Source organism: Moschus berezovskii, chromosome 6 (assembly GCF_049115385.1).
Source record: "Moschus berezovskii isolate FMDL1 chromosome 6, NW_MosBer_1.0, whole genome shotgun sequence".
NCBI classification, from domain to species: Eukaryota; Metazoa; Chordata; class Mammalia; order Artiodactyla; family Moschidae; genus Moschus; species Moschus berezovskii.
Genome location: NC_142465.1, coordinates 75,723,303 through 75,751,282, shown reverse-complemented (window position 1 = coordinate 75,751,282; position 27,980 = coordinate 75,723,303). Strand labels below are relative to the sequence as shown.

Here is a 27,980-nt window from a genome sequence, read left to right as displayed (position 1 = left end):
CTTCCTGCATTGGGAGCACAGAGTCTTAGCTGCTGGATCACCAGGGAAGTGCCGTACTTTTGGCCCATTTTTATTTTTTTAAATTAGCATACCACCCTCTGATGTCTGGATCCTGATGGCTGTGGAACCAAGTTTGATAGCCTCAATGGCATATTCGACTGGAAATAATCTTCCTTCAGGAGAAAAAAGTATTCATGCCCCTGTCGTCCTCAGACCAGGTGAGAAACGTGGTAAGGGCAGGACAAAGCGGCAGTGGCTGCCCTGGGATTCTTACAGCCAACACGAGTCCACCTGCAACCAACTCACCCACACCACCACACAGCCAGGGCCCTTGGCCCATTTTTAAAGGTGATATGACAAGCTGTATTTTTCAGAAATGACTGCAACAATATCTTCCTTCAGACGTGTTTTTCCACTATGTGTTCTTGATGCTCCCCTATCAAAACCTGGGGTCTAACTCTACCCATCCCAGCCTTGAGTTTGGATAGGCTTATAGCTCAGCTGGTAAAGAATCTGCCCGCAATGCGGGAGACCTGGGTTCGATCCCTGGGTTGGGAAGATCCCCTGGAGAAGGGAAAGGCTACCCACTCCAGTATTCTGGCCTGGAGAATTCCATGGACTATCCATGGAGTCGCAAAGAGTCGGACACGACTGAGTGACTTTCATTTCATGACTGCTCTGACCAATATACAGCATGACAGAAGTTCCAAGGTTAGGTCACAAATAGGATGCAAGTTCTGCCTTTTCTCCCCCTGTGAGACACTTAACATTTTGGAGTTCTGAGCTGCCATGTAAAAAGTCTGACTACCCTGAGGCCACTATGCCTCAGGGAATCCAAACCACACAGAGAGGCCACGTGTGGGTGCTAGTAGACAGTCCTGGTTTTTGAGTCAAGCCAGACACGTAAATGAAAGAGCCTTCAGATGGTTCCAGCACACAGACACTAACCCCTCTCTCAGCCTTTGAGTTTTTCCACCTGAGACCCAGACCCTGTGGAGCAGAGATGAGCCCTCCCCACTGTGCTTTGCCCCCAATTCTGACCCCTCTCCCCTGAATCTGTGAGCATAGTTAAATGGTTGTTTCAAACCCTTAAGTGTTTTTTAATCTTCCATAATTCTTTATTGTGGTTAAATATACTATAAAATTTACCATTTTAACCATTTTTAAGTGAACAGTTCAGTGGCATTCAGTACCCAACCACTAAGCTTTGAGGTCATTTTAAAATGCAGCAATAATTATGGGAACAGGGAAGAACCTGGGCTATATTTAGACCACAGCACATGAGTTGATTTATTAGTAAAGACTGACTTATTAACATCTGGCTGGGCTTAGCAGTACACACCTGGTATGCAGGAGTGGGCTCGTATTTGAATAGTTGCCTCTGGATTCATTCACTCTGGGGCTGTCCCATCATGAGACAGCTGCTGCTCCATGATGGTGCTGGTTCAGAGTGGGTATTTGATAAGTATTTGTTAAATGAGTAAATAAAGAATAGAAGGTGGAGTATGGCTCTAGCTACCTTGGGCCTGCTGAACTTACACTCTTTTACTGGGCTTAGATCTGACATTCTGCCACTTCAACCCAAGCTGTGAATTCCCTTTAGGATTAAAAATCCAACTGCAATTGGCATTATTAGTTCCTTATAACAAGAATTGAAAGAGATCATGCTTAAGTAGTTCCATTTCTAAGCTTGATTCTTGGGAACACTGATGAGCATATTTAACTCAGAAAAGCCTCTTTGCCAGAGGCCAGAAAAAAAATGTACTTGGTAGCATGTTGGCTATTCTTAGAGTTAAAGGTCCCAGAAGATTGGACCAAAATCCATGCAAGGCTGTCATTATACCTTTTAACTCAGTGCTGGGTATAATTAGGCTCATAAACATGATTTCCCAAGCCAGAGAAGGAAGTGAAGTGCGTGGTACTCCCACACCCATTACACTAGGCTCTCTTTCTTGCCCCTTCTATAGCTGACCCTACAATATTAGTTAGCTGACAAGGAGTGGAAGGATAATAATAGCTACCAGTTACTAAGTGCTAGAGACTTCTACTGCAAACAGATTTTGCCATTACACAATCAATTTTATTTTTTCTAGAACTGAACTTTTCATTTTCATGAAAATAGGAATCATCAGGGCTTTCTTATTACAGTAGAGCCAATCAATACCTAGCATGGTGCCTGGCACAATAAATGCTGTTAATATTTGTTGAATCAATGAATGATTTGCTGGCTTGCTCAGTTGCTTCAGTCATGTCTAACTCTTTAGACCCCGTGGATTAGGCTCCTCTGTCCATGGGGATTCTCCAGGCAAGAATATTGGAGTGGGTTGCCATTTCCTCCTCCAGGGGATCTTCCCAACCCAGGGATAGAACCTGGATATCCTGCATCGCAGGCAGATTCTTTACCATTGAGTCCCAAGTGAATGATTATCAGAGTTCTAAACTGAAGTCCACAGACATCAGGAAACTTGCCTAGAGTCACATAGTTAGTAAATAGCAACATACCATCCTGACTTTTAGCACAGAATCCTTTCCTCTATGCCTCAAGTTTTCTGGTAGACTTTTTCATTCATTCATTTATCTGTCAGAATTCTTCCAGATGCAAGGGGCAGATAAACCAAACTCTAATTGACTTGGGCAAGAAATGGAATTTACATGCTCTGACGACTCAAGGAAGCAATGGCTTCAGACTCAAGCTGGATCCAGGGGCTTAACCCATATCATCAGGATTTGACCTCTATCCTATTTTCTGTCTCTATTTTCCAATGCATTTAGCTAATTCCAGGCCTTCAGCAGTTTCCAGCTGTTGCTGTCCTAACAGAAAAGCACTTGCCTTTATAAACTGCTTCTCTGTCTCATTTGTCTCCTTGGTTCTGAAATGGTCACTTGCCCACTCCTAAACCAGTCACTGGAGTCAGGAGAGGGTGATGTTTTGTTTGGTTGGAGCTGAGCATGTGTCCAGCTCTGGAGCCAGGGAGGGAGTCAGCTCTTACGTGGAGCATGTGGGTGAGCGTGGGGAAAGGAGAGTTCTTTAGAAGAGAAACTGAGACACTGCTCCAAGCAGTGGGCTGGCAGGAAGAACGATGCTCAGGACATTCATAACATGTTTTCTCTGAGATTTCCATGGTGGTCCAGTGGCTGAGACTCTATTCTCCCAAGCAGGGGGCCCCCTTTTGATCCCTGGTCAAGGAACTAGATCCCACAGGCTGTAACCAAGAGTCCACATATTGCAACTAAAGATCCCACATGCCACAACAAAGAACGAAGAGCCCATATGTGGCAACTAACCCCTGATGCAGCCGGATAAATAAACATCTTAGAATTATTAAAAAACAAAACAAAGCATTTTCTCTGACATCTTTGTGCAGAGCTCTGTCTGAGAGACAGGGAGCTACAAAGATGAATATACCATAGTCCTCCCCCCAAGAGGAGTTGACACCCTAACGGAGGACCAGAAGTACAAAATCAAGGGGAGAGTGAGAAGTGCAAGTGAATGTGGTTGTGGCGGCCTGATGCTGACTCGCTTACCTGGTTCCCCGTCCAGATGCTGAGGGACAGCTGAGGTTTCTGACCACTTACCCTGCACCGAAACTCTGCATTTCCCCAAACCCTCCCTTCTGCATGCCACCACCATCTCTACCTCTTAGGAAAGAAACTCCTTTCCCCAGGTTCAAGGAAGGTTCTCGGTAAGACCTCACTGTTTGTCTTAAGTTGAAACGTCAATCCCATCAGCTTGCTAACTCCAGTTCTACCCTGGTTTTCTGCTCAAATTTCTCTCCAGGTGACCAGCTGTGCGGCACTGAGGTTCCACTCCCAGACATGAGGCTGGAGCAGAGTGGACTCGAGGAGACAGGTGGAGAGGCGGGGGCAGCTGGATGGCGACCATCTTGGCAGTTGGTGGGAAGGGAGGCCGGGGGCCTCATGGGGCAGACGACAGACAAAGGGCACATGTAACGTAACGTTTTCATGTCATCTGATCTCCCGTGAGTAGAATGTGTGCTGGGGGACCAAGTGAATGTGGGGAAACCATCAGGAGGCTACCGTATGGCTAACCTAGGGGGAGAGGATGCCATTTGGATTAGAGCAAGGCCGAGGAGGGATGGAGGGAAGCGGGAAAAGCCACCATCTCCTGATGGGAGGGTCTGTAAAGAACTGGTGGCTGTGCTTAATTTACCCCCGACGAGAAGACTGAGACCCAGAAAAAGGATGTGACTGATCTAAGATATCAGGTCAGGGCCTGAGTCTTCCAAGTTCGTTCCTACGTGGCTCTCTTCACACCCACACAGCCCCTTCTGGAAGGGAAGGCAGGAATGTGCACCTTGGGAAGATGGAAGCTCCACCCAAGCCCCAGGTGAAAGAAATCAGTCACGTCCCGCCATCTCAGGTCCCACCTGGTGGCATTAACAGGGGTTTCTGAGGAGACAGAACCCTATTTCCATTGTTACAAGAACAAGGATTGGGAAACGGATCCAGTTGCTCACAAGAAGCAGAGAAAGGATGGGTGGGGCAAAGGTTTTGATCTCCCTGCTTCAGGATGCCAACAGAGAAACGACTTGACTCTAAAGGGTCCTGGAGACATTTAAAGTCAAGTTCTGGGCTCCTCTGGCCAGCCTCTGGCAAACGTCAGTCGTCACACAGGTCAAGTTGAATGCCCATGTTTGACTTGTTCACAAGAGAGTGATCCATCTTAGGACTCCCAGAGCTTTGAGGAGAAGACATGCCCAGTGAATATCTGAATGAGAAGTGGAAGCATGACATCTCTGCAGCCCTCTTAAGGATGGAGTGAGTAGAATGATGTAGTTGTTGCTTGGTTATGAGACATTAAAACAGAGTTATCAGATTCTAATGACAGGGTTTGTTAGTGCAGTATTCAATGCTGTATCACCCTGCCTAGCACAGAGTTAATATTTCCTGAGTGAATGAGACTCCTCAATCACGCCTCTGGAGACAGTTTGAGAGCCCCCTGAATGTGGAAGTGTGGCTCCACCTAGTGGCCACTCAAGGATTGTGCCTGGGGCTTGAGCATTCTTTGCCCTGACTTGTTCTTGAACTGAAGCATCTCTAATTGCAATCTCTAATTTCCCATTGAAAAAGACCCTGATGCTGGGAAAGATTGACGGCAAGAGGAGAAGGGGGTGATAGAGGATGAGATGGTTCGATAACATCACTGACTCAATGGACATGAATTTGAGCAAACTCTGGGAGATAGTGAAGGAGTTGGACATGACTTAGCAACTGAACAACTTCACCCAGTTTGGCGTGAACCACCATGTATGACAGCCCAGTCTTGCAGTTGAGCAGAGCCTATCTGTGGCCCTGAAATGGGAAGCTTCAGAATAACACTATTTGGGGATGGAGGAGACTGGCTCTGTGAAATAACTGAGAACTGCTGATGTGTTAAGAATGCTGGACCAGGTGTCCAGAGGCTGTCACTAGTCTGCTGTGTGACCTTGGGCAACCAGCTTGCTCTCTCTGAGCTTCGTTTTACCATCACACAGCTGTGGACCCTGTTGTACCCCTGTGCTAATTCTTTGATCCCAACACAGCTTCACTGGACACATGGGGACCACCTTGCCCATGTTCCAACAGAGGAAACCAGCTTTAAATGAAGTAAGAAGCCCATGGCCACATGGGTAACAAGGATCAGAATCAGGATTTGAATTCAGATCTGACTCCACCACCTACACTGCTAGCATCAATCACACCAATGCTTTCTAAAGCCATTCAATGGTTCTGCACATCTTCTTGAACCCGTGTCTTTCCTTTTGAGAGGCTGTGTATCACAAGACTTAAGGGTGTGGCCTCCAGAGCCCACCTCCCTCAGCCTGAATCCTGAGTTTACTTACATACCTGATTCTACGAACATACCTACTTGTAAAGTATGTGGCCTTTGGCAAATTACTTGATTTCACTCCATTTCAGTTTTCCCATCTGTAAAATGGGATTTAAAACAACATAGGATATTCATTTATTATTGGTTTAACTCAGAATACTACCTAGGCTGTCAAGTATTTATATGTTTTGACCATAAATATATAGTTACACAGATACATACATACATAGGTAAGTTTTTATATGTTTTAACGATTATTTTCTGTCTTTGAACTTTTGCTGCTAATGACATAGCTGCAAAGAGCTGTACATTTAGATCTTTAATATTTTTCCAAGTAAAGTATATTTAGAGCTATAGACCGACAAGACTGAAGAGAAGACTTTCACTGTCCACCTATAAGGCTGTGTCCTATTACGGGTGCAGGGCACTCTGAAATAACATATGAATTTTATAAATATTGTAGTTATATTGTGAAGAGCACAAGTATATTGCATTCTATTATTCAGGGGTAGAAATATTAATTCCTTATATGCAAGTATTTAAAATTAATTGGTATTCTTGTAATCTCACTTCTGCCTTTCTTTATTTTTATACTTGGACCTTCCAAAATGGATATGACCTGGATTTCTCTTGACCTCCCAGAGGCCTCCATCTATGCCAAGATACCAGGATTGGAAGAAGTTAAACCTCAGAAATCCCCTTGGAGATTAAAATGTAAATGAGGGAGCTCTGCCCTCCCAGGAGGCCCTGTGGTGACATAGCTGAGGTGGCTGAACCTGGTGGTAGGGTCTGGAACCATCTTGGCTCATCGCTAGAGTCCGTTCATGCAGACTTGCCTGTGACTCAAGAAACTATGGGAGGGAGTTCTGACCCAGATTCCTTCAACACTGCCCTGCTGAGCAGTGAACGGAAACACAAACCCATCTTCCCAGAACAGAGCTTCTCAACTTCAACACTGATGACATTTAGGGTCAGATATTTCTGCTGGAGAGTCTGTCCTGTGCCTCGTAGGATGTTTAGCAGCATCCCAGCTCTGCCACTAGATGCCAGCAGCACACCCTCCCTCGGCTGTGACACCAAAAATATCTCCAGACCTTGCCAAATACTCGGGGGGAAGCTCACAGCCCCTTCCCCTCGCTGAGAACCTCCATCATAGAGTAAGTGGAGGGTGTCACAGGCAGGGGGTTTGCTAAACCAAGTCCCAGTCACATGCGTGGCTGGTGCCTGGGTCAGATAGTTTTGGAGAAGTTCGTGATGACAGTTTGTGTACAGAGGTAGTTGGGATGGGAAGTTGGCCTTGGCTTATCTGGATCATTGACCAATACTCCTTCTCCACGCTGCCTTTTAGGCAGGGCCTTGATCTCCTTTGGATGAAAAGACTTGCTTTTGGCAAAAAAGCAACTTTGCAAAAAGCAAAAAAGATCATATTTCATTAATAGGTATATAGAGACATAATCTAAAGGCTGAAATCCTAGGAGTTTGGGGCAGTCTGTAAACACCATAGTTTCTTGTTCTAATTTTTATGCTCTCAAAGGACATTTCTAAGGAAGATGTTTCAGACAACCTCACTCCCTCTGCCCATGTAACATCCTTGAAACATCCTCTTTCAAGCCATTCACACTTCTTTTCCTTAATCTCCTTCTCTGCTCCTGCCCCTTGAGTGGCCTCTCTGTCCCACTTGGAACGCAAGCTGCTTTCGGCCAATCTGACGCACGCGTATGTGGTTTTAAAAAACGCCCTTAGCTTTCTGTGTCATCTCTCCCCAGAATGGAGTGACTTATATCTAATGCTTGCTAAAGAAACTAATTCCTAAGCTGTCATCAGAAACAGGTGACTGGAAAGGGTGACTGCTTATATTTAATAATATATGTGGTGTTTCAAAGCTTTCTTCACAGTGTCCCCTGGTGAGACACAGCAGGGAAAAAAAGCCACTCAGCAGGGAAGGCAATTTATCAGCGGGCTTGAAAAACATGTCACACCTCTACTCAGGGAGAAGTGACTGGCAGCAAAAGGAGGCACAAATGACTATCAGAAAACGTCTCTGAGAACACGGAGGTCTCAGAGTGACTTATAACAGCGGAACAAAGAAAACAGTATGAAAGGTCTTCTTCCATGTCCCGCCCTGGTCTGCCCCCAAGTCCTGACATCTATAGATGGTCTTTTCAGGCATGTTTTGGGATATCCTTTGCGAGATGCCTGAATCAGTCACAACGGCTTGGGAGGACAGAGCAGCATCTCAGACCCCAGCGTACTCAGCAGTTCACCTGGGCCTCCAGTTAAAATGAAGAGTCCAGGGCTGTAGGTCTGGGGATGGTGGTGAGATTATGCATTTCCTGCAAACTCCCAGTAAGGCTGATGCTACTGTCTGAGAAGCCCACTCAGAGAAGCAAGGGAATCAAGTCGAGCATGGCTTTTAGAGAAAGCTACCCATCCTTGCACAGACAGATTAGCAGGGGTCAAGCAGAGAGCCCTCTGACTTGCCCACAGTTGCCGATAACGGCCAGAGTGAGTGGAGTGTGGGGTCGGGTGGAGCCAGTGGTGTCCATTTCTCTCCTGTGCTCTTTTCCTTATTCCAAGTAGAAGCAGCAGTGGGAGGAGAAGGAGCCGGACTGTACCTTCCTCACTGGACAATTAAAGGATTTTACCCAGCCATGGGCTTCCCAGGTGGTGTTAGTGGTAAAGAACTTGCTTGCCAGTGCAGGAGACAGAAGGGATGCAAGGTCAATCCCTGGGTGGGGAAGATCCCCTGGAGGAGGGAATGGCTACCTACTCTAGTATTCTTGCCTGGAGAATCCCATGGACAGAGGAGCCCCGAGGGCTGAAGTCCATGGGTTTGCAAAGAGTCAGACACGACAGAAGTGACTGAGTTTCCACCCAATGATATACAACCTCAGCTCATGCTGCATCCTGCCTGCATCCATGACCCTCCATCAACACAATCGATCAAGTAGTGAAGTGATCCCCACACACTAAGTCACAAACAAAGGCCAGTCTGTCTAAGCCCAGGCTGCCACCGAGGACCCTTCCCTGCAGTTCAGCTCTGAACCACTGATCTGATGCTGTCCTAAGTCCTGACTTTCTGCTGCCTGGACATCACAGTTATTCACTTAAAAAGAAGCACATGCTGGGCCTCAGTCTGCTCTTGTTCCCCCAAACATGGATGTTTTGAAGATGAAGATGCTGTGTGTACAGTAGCAAATGGGACAAGCAGAACAATGTTTCAATTCCAGCTGCTGCTGCTAAGTTGCTTCAGTCGTGTCCAACTCTGTGCGACCCCATAGACGGCAGCCCACCAGGCTCCTCTGTCCATGGGATTCTCTAGGCAAGAACACTGGAGTGGGTTGCCATTTCCTTTTCCAATGCATGCATGCATGCATGCATGCAAAGCCGCTTCAGTTGTGTGTGACTCTGTGCGACCCAATAGACAGCAGCCCACCAGGCTCCTTTGTCCATGGGATTCTCTAGGCAAGAACACTGGAGTGGGTTGCCATTTCCTTCTCCAATGCACGCATGCATGCATGCAAAGCCGCTTCAGTTGTGTGTGACTCTGTGCGACCCAATAGACAGCAGCCCACCAGGCTCCTCTGTCCACTAGGCGAGAATACTGGAGTGGGTTGCCATTTCCTTCTCCTCAGTTCCAGCTGGTCTATTACAAAAACAAAACAAAGAACAGCCATGAAAAACCTTGGGTGCCTGTGGAAGTGTGAGGAACTTCTGGTGGTTTATTCTTGAGGTGCTCCTGAAAGGTTGCAGCTAAAAGCAAAATGCATGTTCAAGGCAGTCTTAGCAATTGGAGGCAAACAAGTGTCTTGTCCTCCAGGTGGAAGTCAGATAAGGAGTCTGGTTGCTGCGCTGCACTGGGCCGTGGAGGGAATAAAGGGGGCCTTCAACCGTAGTCTCCGTGAGCCTTTCCTTATTTCGAAAGCTTGAGAGTCCCTTGGACTGCAAGGAGATCCAACCGGTCCATTCTAAAGGAGATCAATCCTGGGTGTTCATTGGAAGGACTGATGCTAAAACTGAAACTCCAATACTTTGGCCACCTCATGCGATGAGTTGACTCACTGGAAAAGACTTTGATGCTGGGAGGGATTGGGGGCGGGAGGAGACGGGAACGACAGAGAATGAGATGGCTGGATGGCATCACCAACTCGATGGACATGAGTTTGAGTGAACTCCGGGAGTTGGTGATAGACAGGGAGGCCTGGCGTGCTGTGATTCATGGGGTCATAAAGAGTCGGACACGACTGAGCGACTGAACTGAACTGAACTGAACTGAACTGAGGGACTTCCCTGCTGGTTCAGTGGCTGAAACTCCAAGCTCCCAATGTAGGGAGCCTGGGTTCAGTCCCTGGTCTGGGAACTAGATCCATATTCTGCAACGAGGGTTGAAGATCCTAAGTGCTGCAACTGAGACCCAGCCCAGCCAAAGAAATATTAAAACAAAACAAAAACAAAAAACAACGGAAAACCATTAAGAAGCGGTTGAGTCTTTGAAGCCTTTCTCAGCTTTAACAGGAGACTCAAACCCCAAACTCCCAAATTCAGATTGTTCCCTGTGCAGGGAAAGAGGAATAAATCCAATTCTGTGTTAACACAACCACATTCTGCTCCCCACGCCCTGTGGTAACAGAGTCTTGGAAGCCAGGAGATGCCTCATAGGTGTGTGCCCAGGGGAAGTGATGTCCATCACTGAGTCACTCTTTAGGGGTGAAGTCAGGCTTCAGGAAACTTTCCCTCTGATGCTTTTTCTATTTATTCACAAGGCTGAAGACTCAGGTCAGTGGGACCTTGTCCAATAAAAGTCATATTTCTGAATTGGGAAAAGGGCAGGCTCAGAGGCATAAATGGGCCAATCACGTCTCCTGTTCGACCCACTGCCCGGCAAAGTATGACCACAACTTGTGACCCATCTGCAGAAGAGGCATGGGGTTGATCCTGGGGTAGTGGGTCCCTGGAGACTGTCTGCCCACCTCTCACCACCTCACTTTGCACGGAATCAGCCAGGCAGTAACTTGGTGCCCAGGCTGTGCCTGTGTGTCAGGGAGCACCTTGAGGGACCCATCATACTCCTCTCTGTCCCCAGTGAAATCAATACCCATGAAATATTGGCTGATCTGATCAAAAACCCTGATAGCACTCAACACTCCTTTCTCCACCAAACAAAACTCACAACAAAACTACATCCCGAAGAAGCTGACCTTGGACGAATACCTCATCATAGATATACATGATTAGCCTCTGTCTTAGCCCATAAGGCTTTTTCTTCCTCTTTGGAATAGTTATCTGAATGGTCATTTTTAAAGGACTGGGGAGGAGAGAAGCATCGTGTTTTCCCCACCTCTCTTTACAGGAGGCAATAAATGAAGAGGTGTGCACTTGCTTAGAAGTCAGATCAGCCCTGGTCCACAGCCCAGCTCTGCACTTACCTTTTATTTATTTATTTTTAAAAATATTTATTTATTTGGCTGCACCGGGTTTCAGTTGTGGCATGTAGGATCTAGTTCCCTGACCAGGGATCAAACCTGAGCCCCCTCCATTGGGAGCGCAACGTCCCAGACACTGGACCACCAAGGAATTCCCTGCACTTGCCTTTCAGCTTTGCTGTCTGCAACTCAGTTTTCCCATGTGTAAGATGGAAACACAGATCCTTATCAGGTAGGGTTCATGGTGAGGATTGCATATAAAGTACTTGGTGTAGTATCTGCCACATGATGAAAGCTAAATAAGGGTTTGATCTTACTATAATGTCCAAGTCAGAGCAACGCTGGATTTTACCTGTTTTCATGTTTATATACATGCAGAACGTCTTTCCATGGTAGGAATGTAAATGATTTGCTGTGCTGGTCGTTCACCCGTCATGAAACCCTTCTCTAAAACCAACACCATCTTGTCATGCCAATTTCTGTCTCCCATGCAATGAAAATATTTCGGTCACATAGAAGCACCTCTGATGCAGTAAACAGAGGTGCCAAACTTGGGTGCCACTTCCACCGCCACTGGGATGAAATGTGACAGTGACTGACACTCACAGAGGAAGATTCCTTACCTGAGAGCTCAGAGCAGGAGTCCCCGGGGGCTCCGGGGAGTGAGGCTGTCAAGAGGGTGTCCAACTGGAATCTGGTGGGTGACTCCTCAAACTCAACAGAGTAGTAAGGGGGGAGCTGTCAGGCTGCTCAGGGCTGGATGGCTGACAGAGCCACTGCGGGCCTTTGGGGACCCAAGCCTGTGCGGGAGCTGGATTTAACTGATCAGAGAGTGATAAGACGAGAGGCAGCCAGCGCTAGGGTAGACAAACCCCAGTTTATCTCCTGTTTTCCCTGCTTGCCCAGCCCTTGGTGAACACTGCATTCTGCATTCTGACAGAACCTTCCTCCCAACTCCCCCCACTGCTGCAAAAGTGCCTCTCCACCTCTGGCTTCATCAATGCAGTGACAGTCCCATTCTTCCTTTTTTTAATTTTAATTTTTTTGGCCATGCCATATAGCTTGCAGGATCTCAGCTCCCCAACCAGAGACTGAACCTAGGCGCACAGCAGTGAAAGCATTGAGTCCTAACCACTGGACTACCAGGGAAGTCCCCTGATGTTCCCATTCTGTAGGTGAGAAGACTGAGGCCGGCAGGGGAACTCACTTACCAGGACTCGTGACCAAACTAATGCACCACTCATGGTTTTTCTCTCAGTCTGCCTTTAAAAATGCATAAGAGTTGTGGCGTTGACACACATGATTTCACATACCTGGATATCTTTCTATTTTAAAAAATGGCCCTCCCTAACTTGATTGCTTTACTGAAATCTATTCTTTTCCCCTTTATAAAAAGAAGTCCCATTTTTCAGTGACTGAAGTGCTTCTAGCTACTTTTTCTCTTTCCAGCTGGTGAGGTTTGGTAGAACATTTCTCTTTCTTCTGTATTCGATAAGTAAGACTAATGAATAGATCTGCCACCTCACTAACTGTATGAGGATAAATAAGGTGGCAGATTTTAATAAAATGAAGCCCTGGCAAAAAGTAAAGGCTGGGAGATCAAATTCTATGTAAGATTGATGAAGATTGATTTCTTTTCTAAGGCCAAATTGATGATTACTATCAGAAGGAAAGAACTAATAAGGACAAAATCCCTGACTTGTGGAGACCTTTAAATTCTACCCTGCTCCTGTTTATTGCTTGAATCTCTAGCAAGTGGTGGACCAGGATTTTCTTGAATGCTTCTGGTGATGGGGAATTCACTACCTCATGAGAGAAGTCATTTATCTTGAGAAGGCTTTGTTCTGACTTTTAAAATTTCTTTTTTGTGCTTAGGTGACATGCTTGAAGAGTCCATCACTGGAACAGCTCTAATCCCTGTGGCCATACTGAATGAAGCTAAGTCCTCTTATGTATGAAATCTCTCCCTCAGAAAATAACCGTGATGGTCACCCAAGTCTTCTCTTCTATGGAGAGAAGCAGCCCCATTTCTTTAGCTGTTCTGGCACTGTCTGATTATTTCCTTCTGATGAGGCTGCAGTTTCTCTGTGGCTTTCATTAAGTGCAGGGGACATCTGTCATTTCATGGCTACCCATCATCTTTTTCTATTTGTAGAAATCCACGGTTTAGGTCCTGTCTCCCTAATGCAGCAGTAAGAACTGAAATTTCCAGCCTCCTTTGTACTGAAGGCAGTCACATGACTCAGGTCCTGGGAGTGGTATTCACTGGGGTGAAACAGTGTTCTTGCAGATGGAGGCAGAAGCATTGCGCATCTCAGGGCTCAATGGAGGAGGTTGAGTTCCTGGTGCAGGAATGGCATAGGTGCTTGTGGGTGTAGTAGTCACGGAAATCAAGCCCCTGGTAACTGCAGACCTGCCATTGTTAATTCTGGCCTTCGCAGTATCTGCTGGCAGCACTGACAGCAATGACCTCGTCAGACCTTTTCTGTGTCACGGTTTGTAAGTTATTCCTAAAAGCTTCATCTTTAAATGGTTTCTCTAACCCTCTCAACAATTGCATGAATCATCTATGGGAGCATATTCACTACCATGTGTAAAGTAGATAACCAATGGGAATTTGCTGCATGACTCAAGGAACTCAAAGCTGGGCTCTGTAGCAACCTAGAGGAGTGGGAGCAGGTGGGAGGCGGGAGGGAGGTTAAGGGGAGAGCGGTCACATGTGCGCCTGTGGTTGATTCGTGCTGATGGATGGCCAAGGCCAATACAGTACTGTGAAGCAGTTTTCCTTCGATTAAAAAAAAAATAAGTTTAGGAAAAAATAATATCTTTGAATAAATTCCTTTTTTATCTTAAATTAGCCGGAGTTGCTTGCTGCTGGGAACCCTGATTCATCCAGGCCCTCACTGGATGCACAGCTCCAGCGGGGAGCCCTCCAGAGCACAGAGAACCATCACGGCCGCACCCCAGCCATCCTGCTTCTACTGACGTAGTCTGGACCCAGATTAACTCTCCTGAGTGACCACGCCACACACCTGACTCACATTAAATTTAATGGTCAACTGAAACCTCTGGGGCAGGGACTCATTCCCTGGTCCAGGGACTTTCTAGGAAAACAGACTTTATGTAGTTTCTTATTACTTGTTCAACGGAAAATGGTGTCTGAGCTTCCCCCCACCCCCAACCACGATATTTAATGTATGAGAGTGATGCCTTTGAAGTGCTGAAAAAGTGCAGTCATTCCCTTGACAAGGAAAGAGGAGGAATTATGGATGAAATCCTGCCCCCTCCCTCCCCTGTAGCACATGCTGTCGAGTCTCAAGGTCACCCGGCAGCCATCTCAGCCAGATGCTTCACTCCTCCCTCTTCACTATCAAAGTGTTTTCAAGTGAACCACAGAAGGGACGGCTGCCTTTGATTGTTCCCTTCTTGATCCTCTTGGGTCCCTAACCACTCCCAGGGGGTCTCCGTGAGTGTAGAAAGAAGCCTCATAAAACAGCCTTAAAATAAACAAGACTCTTCTCCTTTTCTTCTACTGCCTGCCCTGAAGGAAAAAGGGAAAAGAAAAGCAGGGGAGAGGGTGGGTGTTTGATGGCGGAGAGGAGAGTCCCTTATGCATCTTACAACATCAGTAAACACCTGTGAGATAAACACATTTGATTTAGACCCAACGCAGATCAGGAAAAAGGGAGGGTAGTATGGAGTTCTGTGCAAATAATTTCTTAGGGATAATTGTGAAACCACCTACAAAAACAGAATTCGAAATGATTTCCCCAGATGTACTAAATGTCTTCATGGTCTGGGTCAGAAAGACAGGTTCATAATAATCCACAAGGTTGAAATTCCAGAAAGGCCAGGTGATAGAACAAAAGCCCCAGGTTGGTCTGGCAGCAGGAAATGTTGGAGATGAATCTCCACACTCTACACCTTTGCTACTCAAAGTGTGGAACCTGGTCCAGCAGCATCGGCATCACCTGGATGCTTGTTCAAGATGCTGAATCCCAAGCTCGATCTAGCCCCACTGAATCAGAACCTGCATTTCAATGAGATCCCCCGTGATGTATATACAAAGTGAATGTGAGAAACCTTTTCCAATAGCGTCAGTGAGATGTTTGGGGAAAGTCAGTCAATCTAGAAGGACCTTCCTGAAGAGCTGAAAGACCCACGTGAGCCCGAGTGAGAGCAGTGGATCTCTGTGATTCGTCACCCACACTGAACGGAAGGACTAACAGCATGGGACAGTCTCCCCACTCAGTGCTGCGGGGTGGGGCAGTCATGTCCAGCTCTCAGGAGACACCATTGTTTTCTGGGAGCTCTGACCAGAGAGGCCGCTGCCAGAGCCAAGCTGTCTCACTGCCATACTTGTGCTTTTGGTAAAAAGGAGATGGGACACTGGGGAATACTACTGAGCAACACAAAAGGAACAAACCCTTGATACACACAAGATTCATTCTTGGATGGATCTCGAGGGCGTTGTGTTGAGTGAAGAAAGCCACTTACTATATGGTTCCACTTATATAACATTCTCAAGATGACAACACTACAGAAGAAAACAGATCAGTGGTTGCCAGGGGTTAGGGATGGTGTGTGTGGGGGAACGGGTAGGAGTGACAATAAAGGGGGAATCTTTGTGCTGATGGAATAATGATTGTGGTGGTGGTTAAACACATGTAACACGTCATCAAATGGCTTAGAGCCATAAACTCACATTGTGCCCATGGCCGTTTCCAGGTCTAATACTATACTGAAGGCACTTGAGATGTTCCCATTGGGGGAAACTGGGTGAAGTTTACACAGAACCTCTCTGGACTATCCTTGCAACTTCCTGTGAATCTATATTGAAAAACAAAAAGTAAAGAAAACAAAAGGAGATGGCAGTCATGAGGCCATGATCTGGTGAGATGCATTCTTACAGTAACATATCCTGGGGGCCTTGTTTGTGCTCATGCTCAGTTGCTAAGTCGTGTCTGACTCTTTGAGACCTCATGGACTGTAGTCCGCCAGGCTCCTCTGTCCATGGGATTCTCTAGGCAAGAATACTGGAGTGGGTTGCCATTTCCTTCTCCAGGGGGTCTTCCCAACCCAGGGATTGAACTTGTGTCTCCTGCTTGGCAGGCGGATTCTTTTACCACTGAGTCACCTGGGAAGCTTGGGAGCCTTGTTGCAAGGCCTTTCTTTACTTTCCTGCCTGTTTTAACTGAAGACATCATCATCATACTCTGAGGTCCCTTTTCCTAAGTCCTCCTGGATGTAGTCCAGAATGTTCTATCACACTTACACAGCATCACCACCATTCTGAGATATCTATACAATATGTAAATGTAGTAAGAGGAATGTGTGTCACATGTCCCAGTAGAACATCAGCTCAGAAAGACTCTCATTCTGAGTTGAGGAAACAGGTCCAGAATGGAGAAGAGGCCCTGCCAAGCTCACCCAAGCAGCTGACGACAGCGATGGGCCCAGAGGTGAGATCTGGTGGCCAGTCTGGAGCCCCTATGTTATACCACCTGCCTCCTGTCTTTGCAGCTGAGTACCAGAGGATTGCAATGGCATTAAAATTCAGAACGCATCCAAAGGTTAACTCCAAAAAGCAACATCCAAAGAACGTATCAGCGACATCAGGGCATCTCTTTTAATTGCCTATTCACACAGGCAGATAGTCTTTTCATATTCAGAGCTAAACTTAGAGCCATGTCCTTTTGCGGGGCTCTGTTATCTGACTGCCTCATCAGGAATGGGAACTAATGTGCAATGTGATTGCTGAGTTTGAGTTCTATTTTTTTTTTTTTTCCTATGAAGCAGGAAGTTTAAAATGTGCTGGGTTATTTTTAAAGAGGGTGAAAAAATAGGCATCCTACCAGCTTCTGTAATGGCCCTGTCGAAAGGCACGTGCTGCTTTATTCAAGGCACTGGCCAGCTGGGAGGAACAGGAGTGGCCTGAAGTCTCACCGGGGAGGTTTCCTGGTGGACAGATTGGGGATGAGTGTCCCTACACTCAAGTGGCAGCAAAGGACATGGGCTTAGTTGCTAACTTGATGTGGACAGAGATCTTGGTTTTGTTTTTTTTTTGGCAGTGATATCTAGCAGTTTGTTTCCTTTAGGAATTTCATGCTTGTGCTCAGTTGTGTCAGATACTTTGTGACCGTGTGGACTATAACTTGCCAGGCTCCTCTGTCCTTGGGATTTCCTAGGCAAGAATACTGGAGTGGGTTGCCATTTCCTGCTCCAGAGGATCTTCCTGACACAGGGACCAAACCCACTTCTGCTGTGACTCCTGCACTGTCAGGTGGATTCTTTACCCCTGTGCTGCCTGGGAATGACAATCCACTCCAGTATTCTTGCCTGGAAAATCCCACAGACAGAGGAGCTTGGTGGGCTACAGTCCATGGGGTTGCAAAGAGTTGGACATGACTGAGCGACTGAGTACTCACACATGCCTCCTTCCCAAAGAGCCCTGGTCCCCAGGCCTGAACTGAGAGTTGACCTCAATGAGTCCAGTCCTTTCCCTGACTGGTCATTTTGGGGGCCTTGTGTCACATGAATCACAAATGTGAATCTCACATTCTTGAGTAGACAGGAGTTTGGGAGGGCAAACACCTGCGACTATAGTCGTGAGGAAATTCAGTATTTACATGAAAGGGCTTCCCAGGTAGGGCTAGTGGTAGAGCCTGTCTGCCAATTCAGTAAACTTAAGAGATGCTGGTTCAGTCCCTGGGTGAGGAAGATCACTTGGAGGAGGAAATGGCAACCTGCTTCAGTATTCTTGTCTGGAGAATCTCATGGACAGAGGAGTCGGGTGGGCTACAGTCCATGGGGTTGCAAAGAGTTGTGGGCAACTGAGCACGAGCATGAAATTCCTAAAGGAAACAAACTGCTAGATATCACTTCCAAAAAAAAGAAAAACAAAACCCAGGTCCATAGGGTCGCAAAGATTTGAACACGACTGAAGCAACCTAGTGTGCAGGCATGAAAGAAAATCTAGCTGAACTTGGTTTCATTAAACATTTCTTGCTCACGGACATTGCACAGGGTACTGTCCTAGGAACAAGATTTGCAACACAATTATTTTGGTGCAATTTTCTCACACCCCTTGGAAGAGCAGCAAAACCCTAGAGAATCATAAACCACCATGGGGGAACACTGCAGCAGAAAATTCGAGAAATGAATGGCAAGCAGATCAATCTTCCTTGTGTGAGTTATCAGTTTCCTCTTCTGTCTGCTCAGTCGCAGAAGTTCAGAACGCTTTTTCTCTGCTACTGCAAGTGGAGGCCCTGTCAAAATACCTTCTCTAATGTCCTCCCAACAACCCTGTTAACTAGCTGTCTTTTAAATGCAGTTTAAAAAAGAGGAAAATGAGAACTAGATGGTGCAGTAACTCGTCCACCAGTTCAAAGTGAACTCAGGTACACCCAGGGAGGATTCATGTCAATGTATGGCAAAACCAACCAGTATAATATTGTAAAATAAAAAAAAAAAGAGAAAAAAAATTGAATCAGGGGCTGAATCAGCTGAGACAGTGAAGGTTTCAGGCCTGCATTGGAGCCTGGCGCTGTGGAGAAGCTGGGAAATTCCTCCCTGACTTGAGCCCTGGGGCCAACAAGCTCAGGAAACGCTCCCCCAGTTGGGGAGGGTGTCCACCTGGGGCCGGTGGGAAAGGGAGTCAGGAGTGGGAGGATGTGAATACCTCTCTGACCACTCAGTGGGACTGAGGCTGGCATACGTCAGGCGAGGGGAGGGGGGAGGTGAGTTGGGACCCCGGGATGATTGAAACAGATTTTTTTCTCAAAGACTCACCTAGGAGACTCACCCGATATCCACTCCCAGAGCACACAGCCTGAGGTTAGTAAACGCTGTGTGTTAACAGCCTATAGGAGACAACTCTGAGTGAAACATCACCCAGCTGGAGTTAATACTTTTTGCCTGAGGCTTCCCAGGAAATCTCTTGGGTGGAGAGGCTCACAGATCTCCAGCCTTACCTGTGGCCTGACCGTACTTTCTTCCAGCTTCTGCCTTTTTGTGTTGGGAGCTCACACCTTCATCTTGGTGCGATTTGGGTGAAGAATCCTCCTTCTTCAGGGGAGAATGGGTGGCACTCAAACCTGGTGCATATAAGAACTATTGCAAACTGAGAGGGAGGGGGCAGCAGAAGCCAAGTAGAGCCGTTTGTATTGATATTCGTGACTGCAGGCACAGGAGTTGTCTGATTTCTCACTGCAAACGGAAGGGGTGCATGGAGCTGTGTGGCTGGTGGGGAAGCTCTCCTGCCTCCCCCAGACACTAAGGGGCCCTTATACAGTGGCTAAGAACTGAGTGACAAAGCCCTCTGTCGGACAAGTGAAAGGCAAATGCTGCAGACACTTCAGCTTCCAAAAGGAACACATTAAATGCCTTCTTCACGCTGATGCTACACAGAGGGTGATGCACAGTTAAAAATAAACTGACCTTCTGTTCTCCTGGCCTGACTCAGAGTTCTGGTCCCTAGCACTCAGTTGCTTGGGTTGCTTCCTAAAGAAGAAACAGACCTCGAGTGCTAAGCAGGGGTGACCAGCCCTTGCCAGAAGTGCTTGTGATGTCTGCTGTGTACTGGGTCTCACTGGCCCAGGGCTCCAGGGGACTGCCTGGGCCTCTCCCTGGCTCCCTGGAGGTCTCAGTGGGTACAGCAGGGGTCCTCATCTCCACCAGACCTGGGCTGGGTCAGGAGCCAGAGGGGACCAGCTGGAGACTCAGTTTGACCTCCCAAGGGTGAACTTTGACCCTCCAGTCCCAGAATGCTACCCCCATCCACAAACATCATTTCATGCTGGCCCTTGGGGGTTGGGCATGCCAGGTTGAGATAACCTGTTTTTCTCCACTTCCCACCCCTTCCCCCCCAAATCTTCATCAAGGCACACAAGTGACACTCAGAACTCCACTCTCTGAGGACGTGTTCACTGCGGGAGGCAAACGTACTTCCAAGTGGCACAGCACCTACACATAGGTGCCTGCTATCCAAGGGTAGCACCCAGAGGTGTCTGCAGTCCCAGGGAACTAGAGCTTGGTTAGCCAAGTTCTAGTTGGCAGAGTGGAAGGTGCTCAGCGACACAACCACCTATCTTGTATCTAGCGTCTTCATTTCCCTTGATTTTTTTTTTTTTTCTGTGAGGTCATCTTTTCCGATTTCTTAACCGAGGGACTTTCTCAGGCTACAGGTGGGTACGAGTTCACAGGTACCATAAAAACAACGCGCGGCTTGGGAAAATCATTTCTTTTAATGACAGAGAAAGCACACCAAACTATAACAGAAGCCCATCAGGAGTTGCCACTGTACATAATCAATGCCCAAAGGCCCTGAGCTAGCATCAGACATTCACAGGGAAGTCAGTCGCGGTTAAGGAAACATCCACGCAGCATCTCTGAGGACAGGAGGAGGTGAAAGACAGCACAGACTCAGGACATGCTGTGTATCTGTAACTTGGATTCCTCTGTAGACAGTTTGTTTTTTCCCCCTTCCTCATTGGATGGTAGGGGCTGGGGAGGTTTGCAAATGACCAAGTGGAAGAGAAGCCTTGTATCAGCATCAGAGAAGAGCCAATACTGTAGACGGATGTGGCCCGCATATGCCATGGGTCATACCCAAGAAACAGGACTTGACCTTGGTCCTCTGAACAATGGCTCAGGGGGCTAGTACAATGTTTGAACAGCAGCTCCTTTAGACTCTGGGGTCTGTGCACAAGTTCCCAAAGGCATGCTAGGAAATATGTTTATCAACAAAACTTTGCCATCCCAAAGGGTAAGAGTTATTCTCCTAGTTTTTAACCGCATGTTATTACTAGGTTTCAAATGAAAGGACAAGAAAGAAAAGGCAGCAACTCAGAGATTGTTTGGAATATTGTGGCACTTCACTAATCTCTTCTGCTTATAATATATGGCAGAGCAAACGGAACCCTGTCAATATAAACTTTCATTATAGATAACCCTATACTGTACACTCTTGGAATACAGAGAGAATCCATCCTATCATACACATTTCATCTTTAAAAATAATCTAACATAGTCATATTCTCTGGCTAGTAACAAACTATTAACATCTTCTGAGAATACAGAGAGAACTCTGGGATTAACAGTAAATTCTCCAACGTGCCCCCCCCCATTCCCTATGCAGCATCATCTATGAACACATTTCTGCAACAGCATCTCAGGGACATTCATAACTACGGAAGGAAACGGATATTTTAGTTTCACCAAACGGACTTTTAGCAAGAAGTGATGGGACATTTTTACCCTGGCAAAAATGAAGCACGAACATAACAGTTTACAGGTTCGGGCCATGCAAATGCATGTGTGATTTTTTTAATGTGGGGGGATTTTATTCTCACCCCGAAACCACAATCAGCATGCAGGTTTTTTTTCAACTATTGAGTTAGAGATAATTATTGGCAGTGCACCTCTTTTTGTGTCACCATGATCACTAAGGCAAGGTTATTATTTCACCTTGTGTAGAATATCAACAATATCTTGTCAGATGCATGTTTATACAGTACAGACCTGCTACTTACGGTTTTTTTCTTCAAAAAAGAAAAGAAATCTCAAAACACAGATCCCTAAACACAATTCAGTTGAAAATGAACTGTTAAGCTTTTAGAAATATATTTTAAACTACAAGGCTGCCCTGTTTTGGGGGTTTTTTATATGAACATTTTAAAAAGTTCCCACCCCTAAAAATTTGTCTTCGTTATTGGTAACAGTCTCACCAATTTGCTACCATGTTGACTCTTACGGAACTGCAGCTACTAAGGTCCTTAATGTATAATAAATATAATGCTATTCAGGGTCAGTATGGTGAAGTTCTCCAGCTGTCAACCTGGAACCTGAATGACCTTTAGTTAGTTCTCAGTCCACCCACGGGACAGAGGTCCTTGGCAAGGGGTGCTCAACTGCCCCAGGGGGGCTTTCAGATGAGGTCAGCGTGGCTGCCCCATGGCCTTCTACCTCTGGATCCAGGTGCATTCTGATCTGTAGGCCAGTGACAAGTCCTTTGTTTCTCAACAGGAGCTCATGGGAGCTGCATTTGCTTTGTCAAGAGCAGCTGAGGCAGTAGAGGCAGCTCCTTGGCTCAGCCAAAAACAGACGCCAGGTGAGATTTGTAGGTTCGTGTGAAGCCAACGCAGCAGCAGAACTGGCAAGTCCCCGAGGAACATTCCCTGGACTGGACGTCTCATACAACAGAACCTTTGGAAGATGACAAGTGGATTGACTGAATCCTGATGGCCAACGTCCTCTGTAAGTCCTGCAGCACATCCTGGCCCGTGCCCTCACCATTTTTGTCATATAGGAGCTGCTTGAAGGCTTCATTTTCGATAAGGACCATCATGTTTTTGAGAAAGTAGCCTTCGCAATATGCTGAGAGCTCTGTGACTCCAAGAAACTGTGGAGAGTGGAGAGGAAGCATGAGATCATTATGTTTCTGAAAGCACCTGTTTTCATCTATATTCTGGTGAATACCTATTAAGGTAGCTTGACTGCGACAGTGGCCCTAATTCTGCATCCTTTGCTGTATTCACCCCAGCGGACGTGACCTTGTAGCTCCTCCCTTCGGAGGGCTGAGTTCATTTCTCCACGCCTTGGCCTTGTGAGTTGCTCTGGCTAAGAAGATGTAGCTGTGTGAGGGGTGCCAGTTTGGAGCTGGCTTGGAGTGGCTGTGTGTGCTTCTGCAAGCCCTCTTCCTGCCTGCAGACACAGTTCTAATCTCTTTACATGATGCATGCATGCTTAGTTGCTTCAGTTTGCATCCGATTCTTTGAGACCCTACGGGCCGTAGCCCTCCAGGCTCCCTGTCCATGGGATTCTCCAGGCAAGAATACTTGAGTGGGTTGCCATGCCCTCCTCCAGGGGATCTTTCTGACCCAGGGATCGAACTCGCATCTCTTACATCTCCTGTATTGGCGGGAAGGTTCTTTACCACTAGCGCCATCTGGGAAGCCCCTATGCTGCTGCTGCTAAGTCGCTTCAGTCGTGCCCGACTCTTAGCGACCCCATGGATTGCAGCCTACCAGGCTCCTCCATCCATGGGATTTTCCAGGCAAGAGTACTGGAGTTGGGTGCAGGAAGCCCCTTTAGAAGCTGCTAAATATCTCACCATGCAGAGGACAGACAGTTATGTAGCTGATGTTATCAGTAGTGCTAACGCTGAGAAACTGATGGAGAGACACAGTTTCTGATAGACCAAACCAACACAGCAGGGCTGACATCAACCCGCCTCACGTTACAACCCCAAGCAGAAGACTGGGCAGACAGTAGACGCTGTACAGATTTGCTGAACGTGTGAATGAGCAGTTCACTCTCAGAGTTACAATACCAGCAGCAAACATGTATTGACAGCATCGTGCTAGACACTTTCTGTGCATCATCTCACTTAATCTTCAAATTTCCTTGAGGCAGGTACTATTACCACCTCTGATTTATAGATGAGGAAACTGAGACAAGAGAGTAGCTGACAAAAATTCACACATGTCAAAGGCAGAACCAGGAGGTGAACCCTGTAACTCAAGTCCTGAAGGCTGTGTGTTTAACCATTAGGATGCACTGCCCCTAGCCTGATACCATTAAATCTCGGAAACATGCTTGCTGGAGGAATTCATGTTTGAGATGAAGAAACAAATGTGGGTATGAGGGCTGGCTGTCTGTATTCAGGCCTTTTCTTTGGTGTTCAAAGCTTGCAAGTCTCTCTTTTGCAATGAGCTGCATGCTCAGAAGTTAGTTAAATGCTCCCCGAGATGATATCCTGCTGCTTTATTTAGATGCTGAATTATCTAAATTATCTGAATGTGGAATTCATTGTTCTGAACTCCCTAATATTCTGTCCCTTAAGCCACAGATGCATTTCCAGCTGCTCGCTGTGGATGGTGGAATGATAATGAGGCAGTGCCAACGGGGCAATGGAGGAAGGAGTGGGAGACTTGGATTCAAATCGGGGCTCCCCCATTCTTCTGAATTTGTGACCAAGGCTGCTTTATTTGGCCTTTGGCTTTAGGTTCCTCATTTTCAAACTGGAAATTATGTCCTCGCATCATAGATTGGGGGTACTGAGTGGAACATAACTGATGGTGGGACTCTGTCATCTGTCACACTTAGGGAAGGCAGGATAGGAAGGGAGCTGACGGGAGGGGGCTCTGGGTTTTATTCCAGACTGTGCCATTCCAGCCATCTGCTGCTGGGCGAGTTATTGAATCTCTGTGTCTAAGTATTCCTATCTCTAAAAGGGGGGCAAATAATAATACCCACCTAATAAACTGTTGCTGGCCTTAGGTGAAGTAATACATGGCACGTTCGGAACAGTGGCTGTTTGCAGTCAGCATCAGCACTCACTCAATATTAGCTGTCATGCTAAATGTACACTATTTGTAATTATTACTCTCATCTCACTCATTTATATCCAGGGACCCACGTGGACAAAGTAGGTGGCCAGGTTAGGATATGGGGAATTGGCTGTATCTCTGGAACCTAGTTCAGCTAACTGGCCCATAGTAGGACCAAGCCTGTAACCTTGAACTCACTGAATGTGATAATTCAGTGAGCCAATGACCTGTCTTCATAAAAATCATATGCAACTTTGGGCAGGTCAAATCACTTCTCTGGGCCTCAGTTTCCCAAGCCACAAAATGAGGGGGCTTAGACTAGTGAGTACCATGCTCTGAGTATTTAAGACATGGACATACCAGCTTATTCTGTGAGAGGCTTAGGGAGCTTATTGAGGTTTATCAAGTGAGTAGATTTGTTAATACCCAAATGTTACCCAGATGCATAGTATCCTGGAGCTGTAAGAGTTCTTAGGAATGTTTTAATTCTTTCAAGATGAATCCAGTTTTTTGAGTTACAGAGAAAAGGCCTCATTGTACATGTGGGGAAACTGAGGCTCAAAGTTGCCTATCTCGAATCCTGGGGACACAGAGAGCCCCCTTCTCTGACCACTCCTAGCCACTTGCTTTGTATAGGAGCATTTCTTATTATAAGCTAGTGTAATTAGAGAATAATAAGTAGAGGCACCAGAGATCAAATTGCCAACATCCGCTGGATCATGGAGAAAGCAAGAGAGTTTCAGAAAAACATCTATTTCTGCTTCATTGACTATGCCAAAGCCTTTGACTGTGTGGATCACAATAAACTGTGGAACATTCTGAAAGAGATGGGAATCCCAGACCACCTGACCTGCCTCTTGAGAAACCTGTATGCAGGTCAGGAAGCAACAGTTAGAACCGGTCATGGAACAACAGACTGGTTCCAAATAGGAAAAGGAGTGCGTCAAGGTTGTATATTGTCACCTTGCTTATTTAACTTATATGCAGAGTACATCATGAGGAACGCTGGGCTGGAAGAAGCACAAGCTGGAATCAAGATTGCTGGGAGAAATATCAATAACCTCAGATATGCAGATGACACTACCCTTATGGCAGAAAGTGAAGAGGAACTCAAAAGCCTCTTGATGAAAGTGAAAGAGGAGAGTGAAAAGGTTGGCTTGAAGCTCAACATTCAGAAAACAAAGATCATGGCATCTGGTCCCATCACTTCATGGGAAATAGATGGAAAAACAGTGGAAACAGTGTCAGACTTTGTTTTTTTGGGCTCCAAAATCACTGCAGATGCTGATTGCAGCCATGAAATTAAAAGACGCTTGCTCCTTGGAAGGAAAGTTATGACCAACCTTGATAGTATATTAAAAAGCAGAGACATTACTTTGCCGACCAAGGTCCGTCTAGTCAAGGCAATGGTTTTTCCCGTGGTCATGTATGGATGTGAGAGTTGGACTGTGAAGAAAGCTGATCGCCGAAGAATCGATGCTTTTGAACTGTGGTGTTGGAGAAGACTCTTGAGAGTCCCTTATACTGCAAGGAGATCCAACCAGTCCATTCTAAAGGAGATCAATCCTGGATGTTCATTGGAGGGACTGATGCTAAAGCTGAAACTGCAATACTTTGGCCACCTCATGAGACGAGTTGACTCACTGGAAAAGACTCTGATGCTGGGAAAGGTTGGGGGCGGGAGGAGAAGGGGACGACGGAGAATGAGATGGCTGGATGGCATCACCGACTCTGTGGACATGAGTTTGAGTGTACTCCGGGAGTTGGTGATGGACAGGGAGGCCTGGCGTGCTGTGATTCATGGGGTCGCGGAGAGTCGGACACGACTGAGCGACTGAACTGAACTGAACTGAACTGAAGCTTATACACAGTGATATTTACTGAATGGTGACTATACATCACATGCTTGCCTACTTTTACATAACTAATTACAGACAGAACTGGGACTGGAACTCTCACCATCTAGACCAACAGTCGACAAACTACAGGCCTGGGCGCCAAATGTGGCCCACTACCTGGTTTTATAAATAAAGTTTTATTAGGACACAGCCACACCCATTCATTTGTATACTATCTCTGGCTGCTTTTGCACTACAAAGGCAGAGTTGAGGAGGATCAAAGTGACCACAGGGCCTCTGTGAAAATATTTACCTGGATTGTCACAGAAGAATTTTGCTGACCCCTGTCCTAGACAAAACTTTTTTCAAGTGCAGAGACCATGTCTTACCAGATGTGTATTACACATCTGAATACACCTATTCAAATATATATACAATTCCTGGTAAATAGTGGGCACACAATAAATACTAGGGAACGAATCCCTTGGTTTCCAAACCCATGTTCTTCTCATCACAGTGCCCCAATGAGTTTATTGCCTTAGCTTAGATTCAATTAGATGAACAGGCTTGTTCTTTTTCTCAAGCTGAAAGATACCCTGAAAGAGCCATCAGAGGCTCCAGAGCCTCTTCTTCATGACTGAATAGTTTGGGACAGTTTTGCTGGGAAAACAAAGATGATGAAGCCATGCATTTATGGGCTGGACTTCTCTTCTGGATAAAACTCCACAGATGTCGCCAATGGTTAGGTACAGAACAGAAGTAATGCTGCCAAGAACTTGCTGATATTTGAAATATGGTTGTTAGTACCTAAATGCCTGCATTTCTGAGGGTTCCAAACCAAGTGTTGGTTTCTTTCTTTTCTGGCTCTTTTACTAAACCAGCCTCAGTCTGCAGCACAATCTGCCAGTAACAGAATCCACATGGCAGGTGACCTTTGATGCTGCAGGGTCCACAGCACAGGGGAAGCAGCACATGGAGGGGACATGGGGTGGGGGCTGGCACTGCCCTGGCCTCCATGCAAGTGTCATGAAGGGCAGGTGTTGACCTTGGAAATGTTTCAGGATGAGGCTGAGAGGGCAGGCAGAGGCTGGCATCTGCAAAAGGCCAAGCTCTGGCTGCAGAGCTACATACATGAAAGAGGCAGTTCTTTGCCATAGGTGCTGTAAGCCTGTAGCAAAAACGTATTCCCAGTCCGGGCTCACGTTGCATTGGCTGCATTGTTAAATAGCAAGAGAGCTACAGAAGCTGCCTGCCAAGGAGGCTGAAGTGATTAAAATGGGACTGTGGCATGCAGATCTTGCTGCATTCCCAAGGAGACAGGCCATGGCAAAGCCACTGTGGATGCGGAGTTCACAGGGCAATTTGGGCATCCATGACCAGGGGACGGGGCAGAGGAAGGTGAAACTAATCAGGCCCTCTTCCTGGGTAGAGAGTTTTCTCTGGATGCTTTTTCTGCAAAGTAACCAGTTTAAGATAAAAAATTTTTTGTTGTGTCCCAAGAAACCAGATTTTGGTAGAAGCCTCATTTAACCAAAACACCCACTGTGAGTGGGGAGCA

The 27,980-nt window shown here is 46.5% G+C and overlaps 1 protein-coding gene across 2 annotated transcripts in view; it reads right to left on the bottom strand.

Annotated features, from left to right (window-relative positions):
- Positions 1-20,479: 20,479 nt before the first annotated feature.
- The window catches only part of ABTB3 (ankyrin repeat and BTB domain containing 3), a 339,420-nt gene continuing 331,919 nt past the window's right edge, over positions 20,480-27,980 (bottom strand). For both annotated transcript variants that reach the window (XM_055394094.2, XM_055394096.2), the window contains one exon: positions 20,480-22,654. In XM_055394094.2, coding sequence (XP_055250069.1) covers positions 22,445-22,654 — 210 coding nt within the window. In that variant the 3' untranslated portion in view covers positions 20,480-22,444. The remainder of the gene's footprint in view (positions 22,655-27,980) is intronic.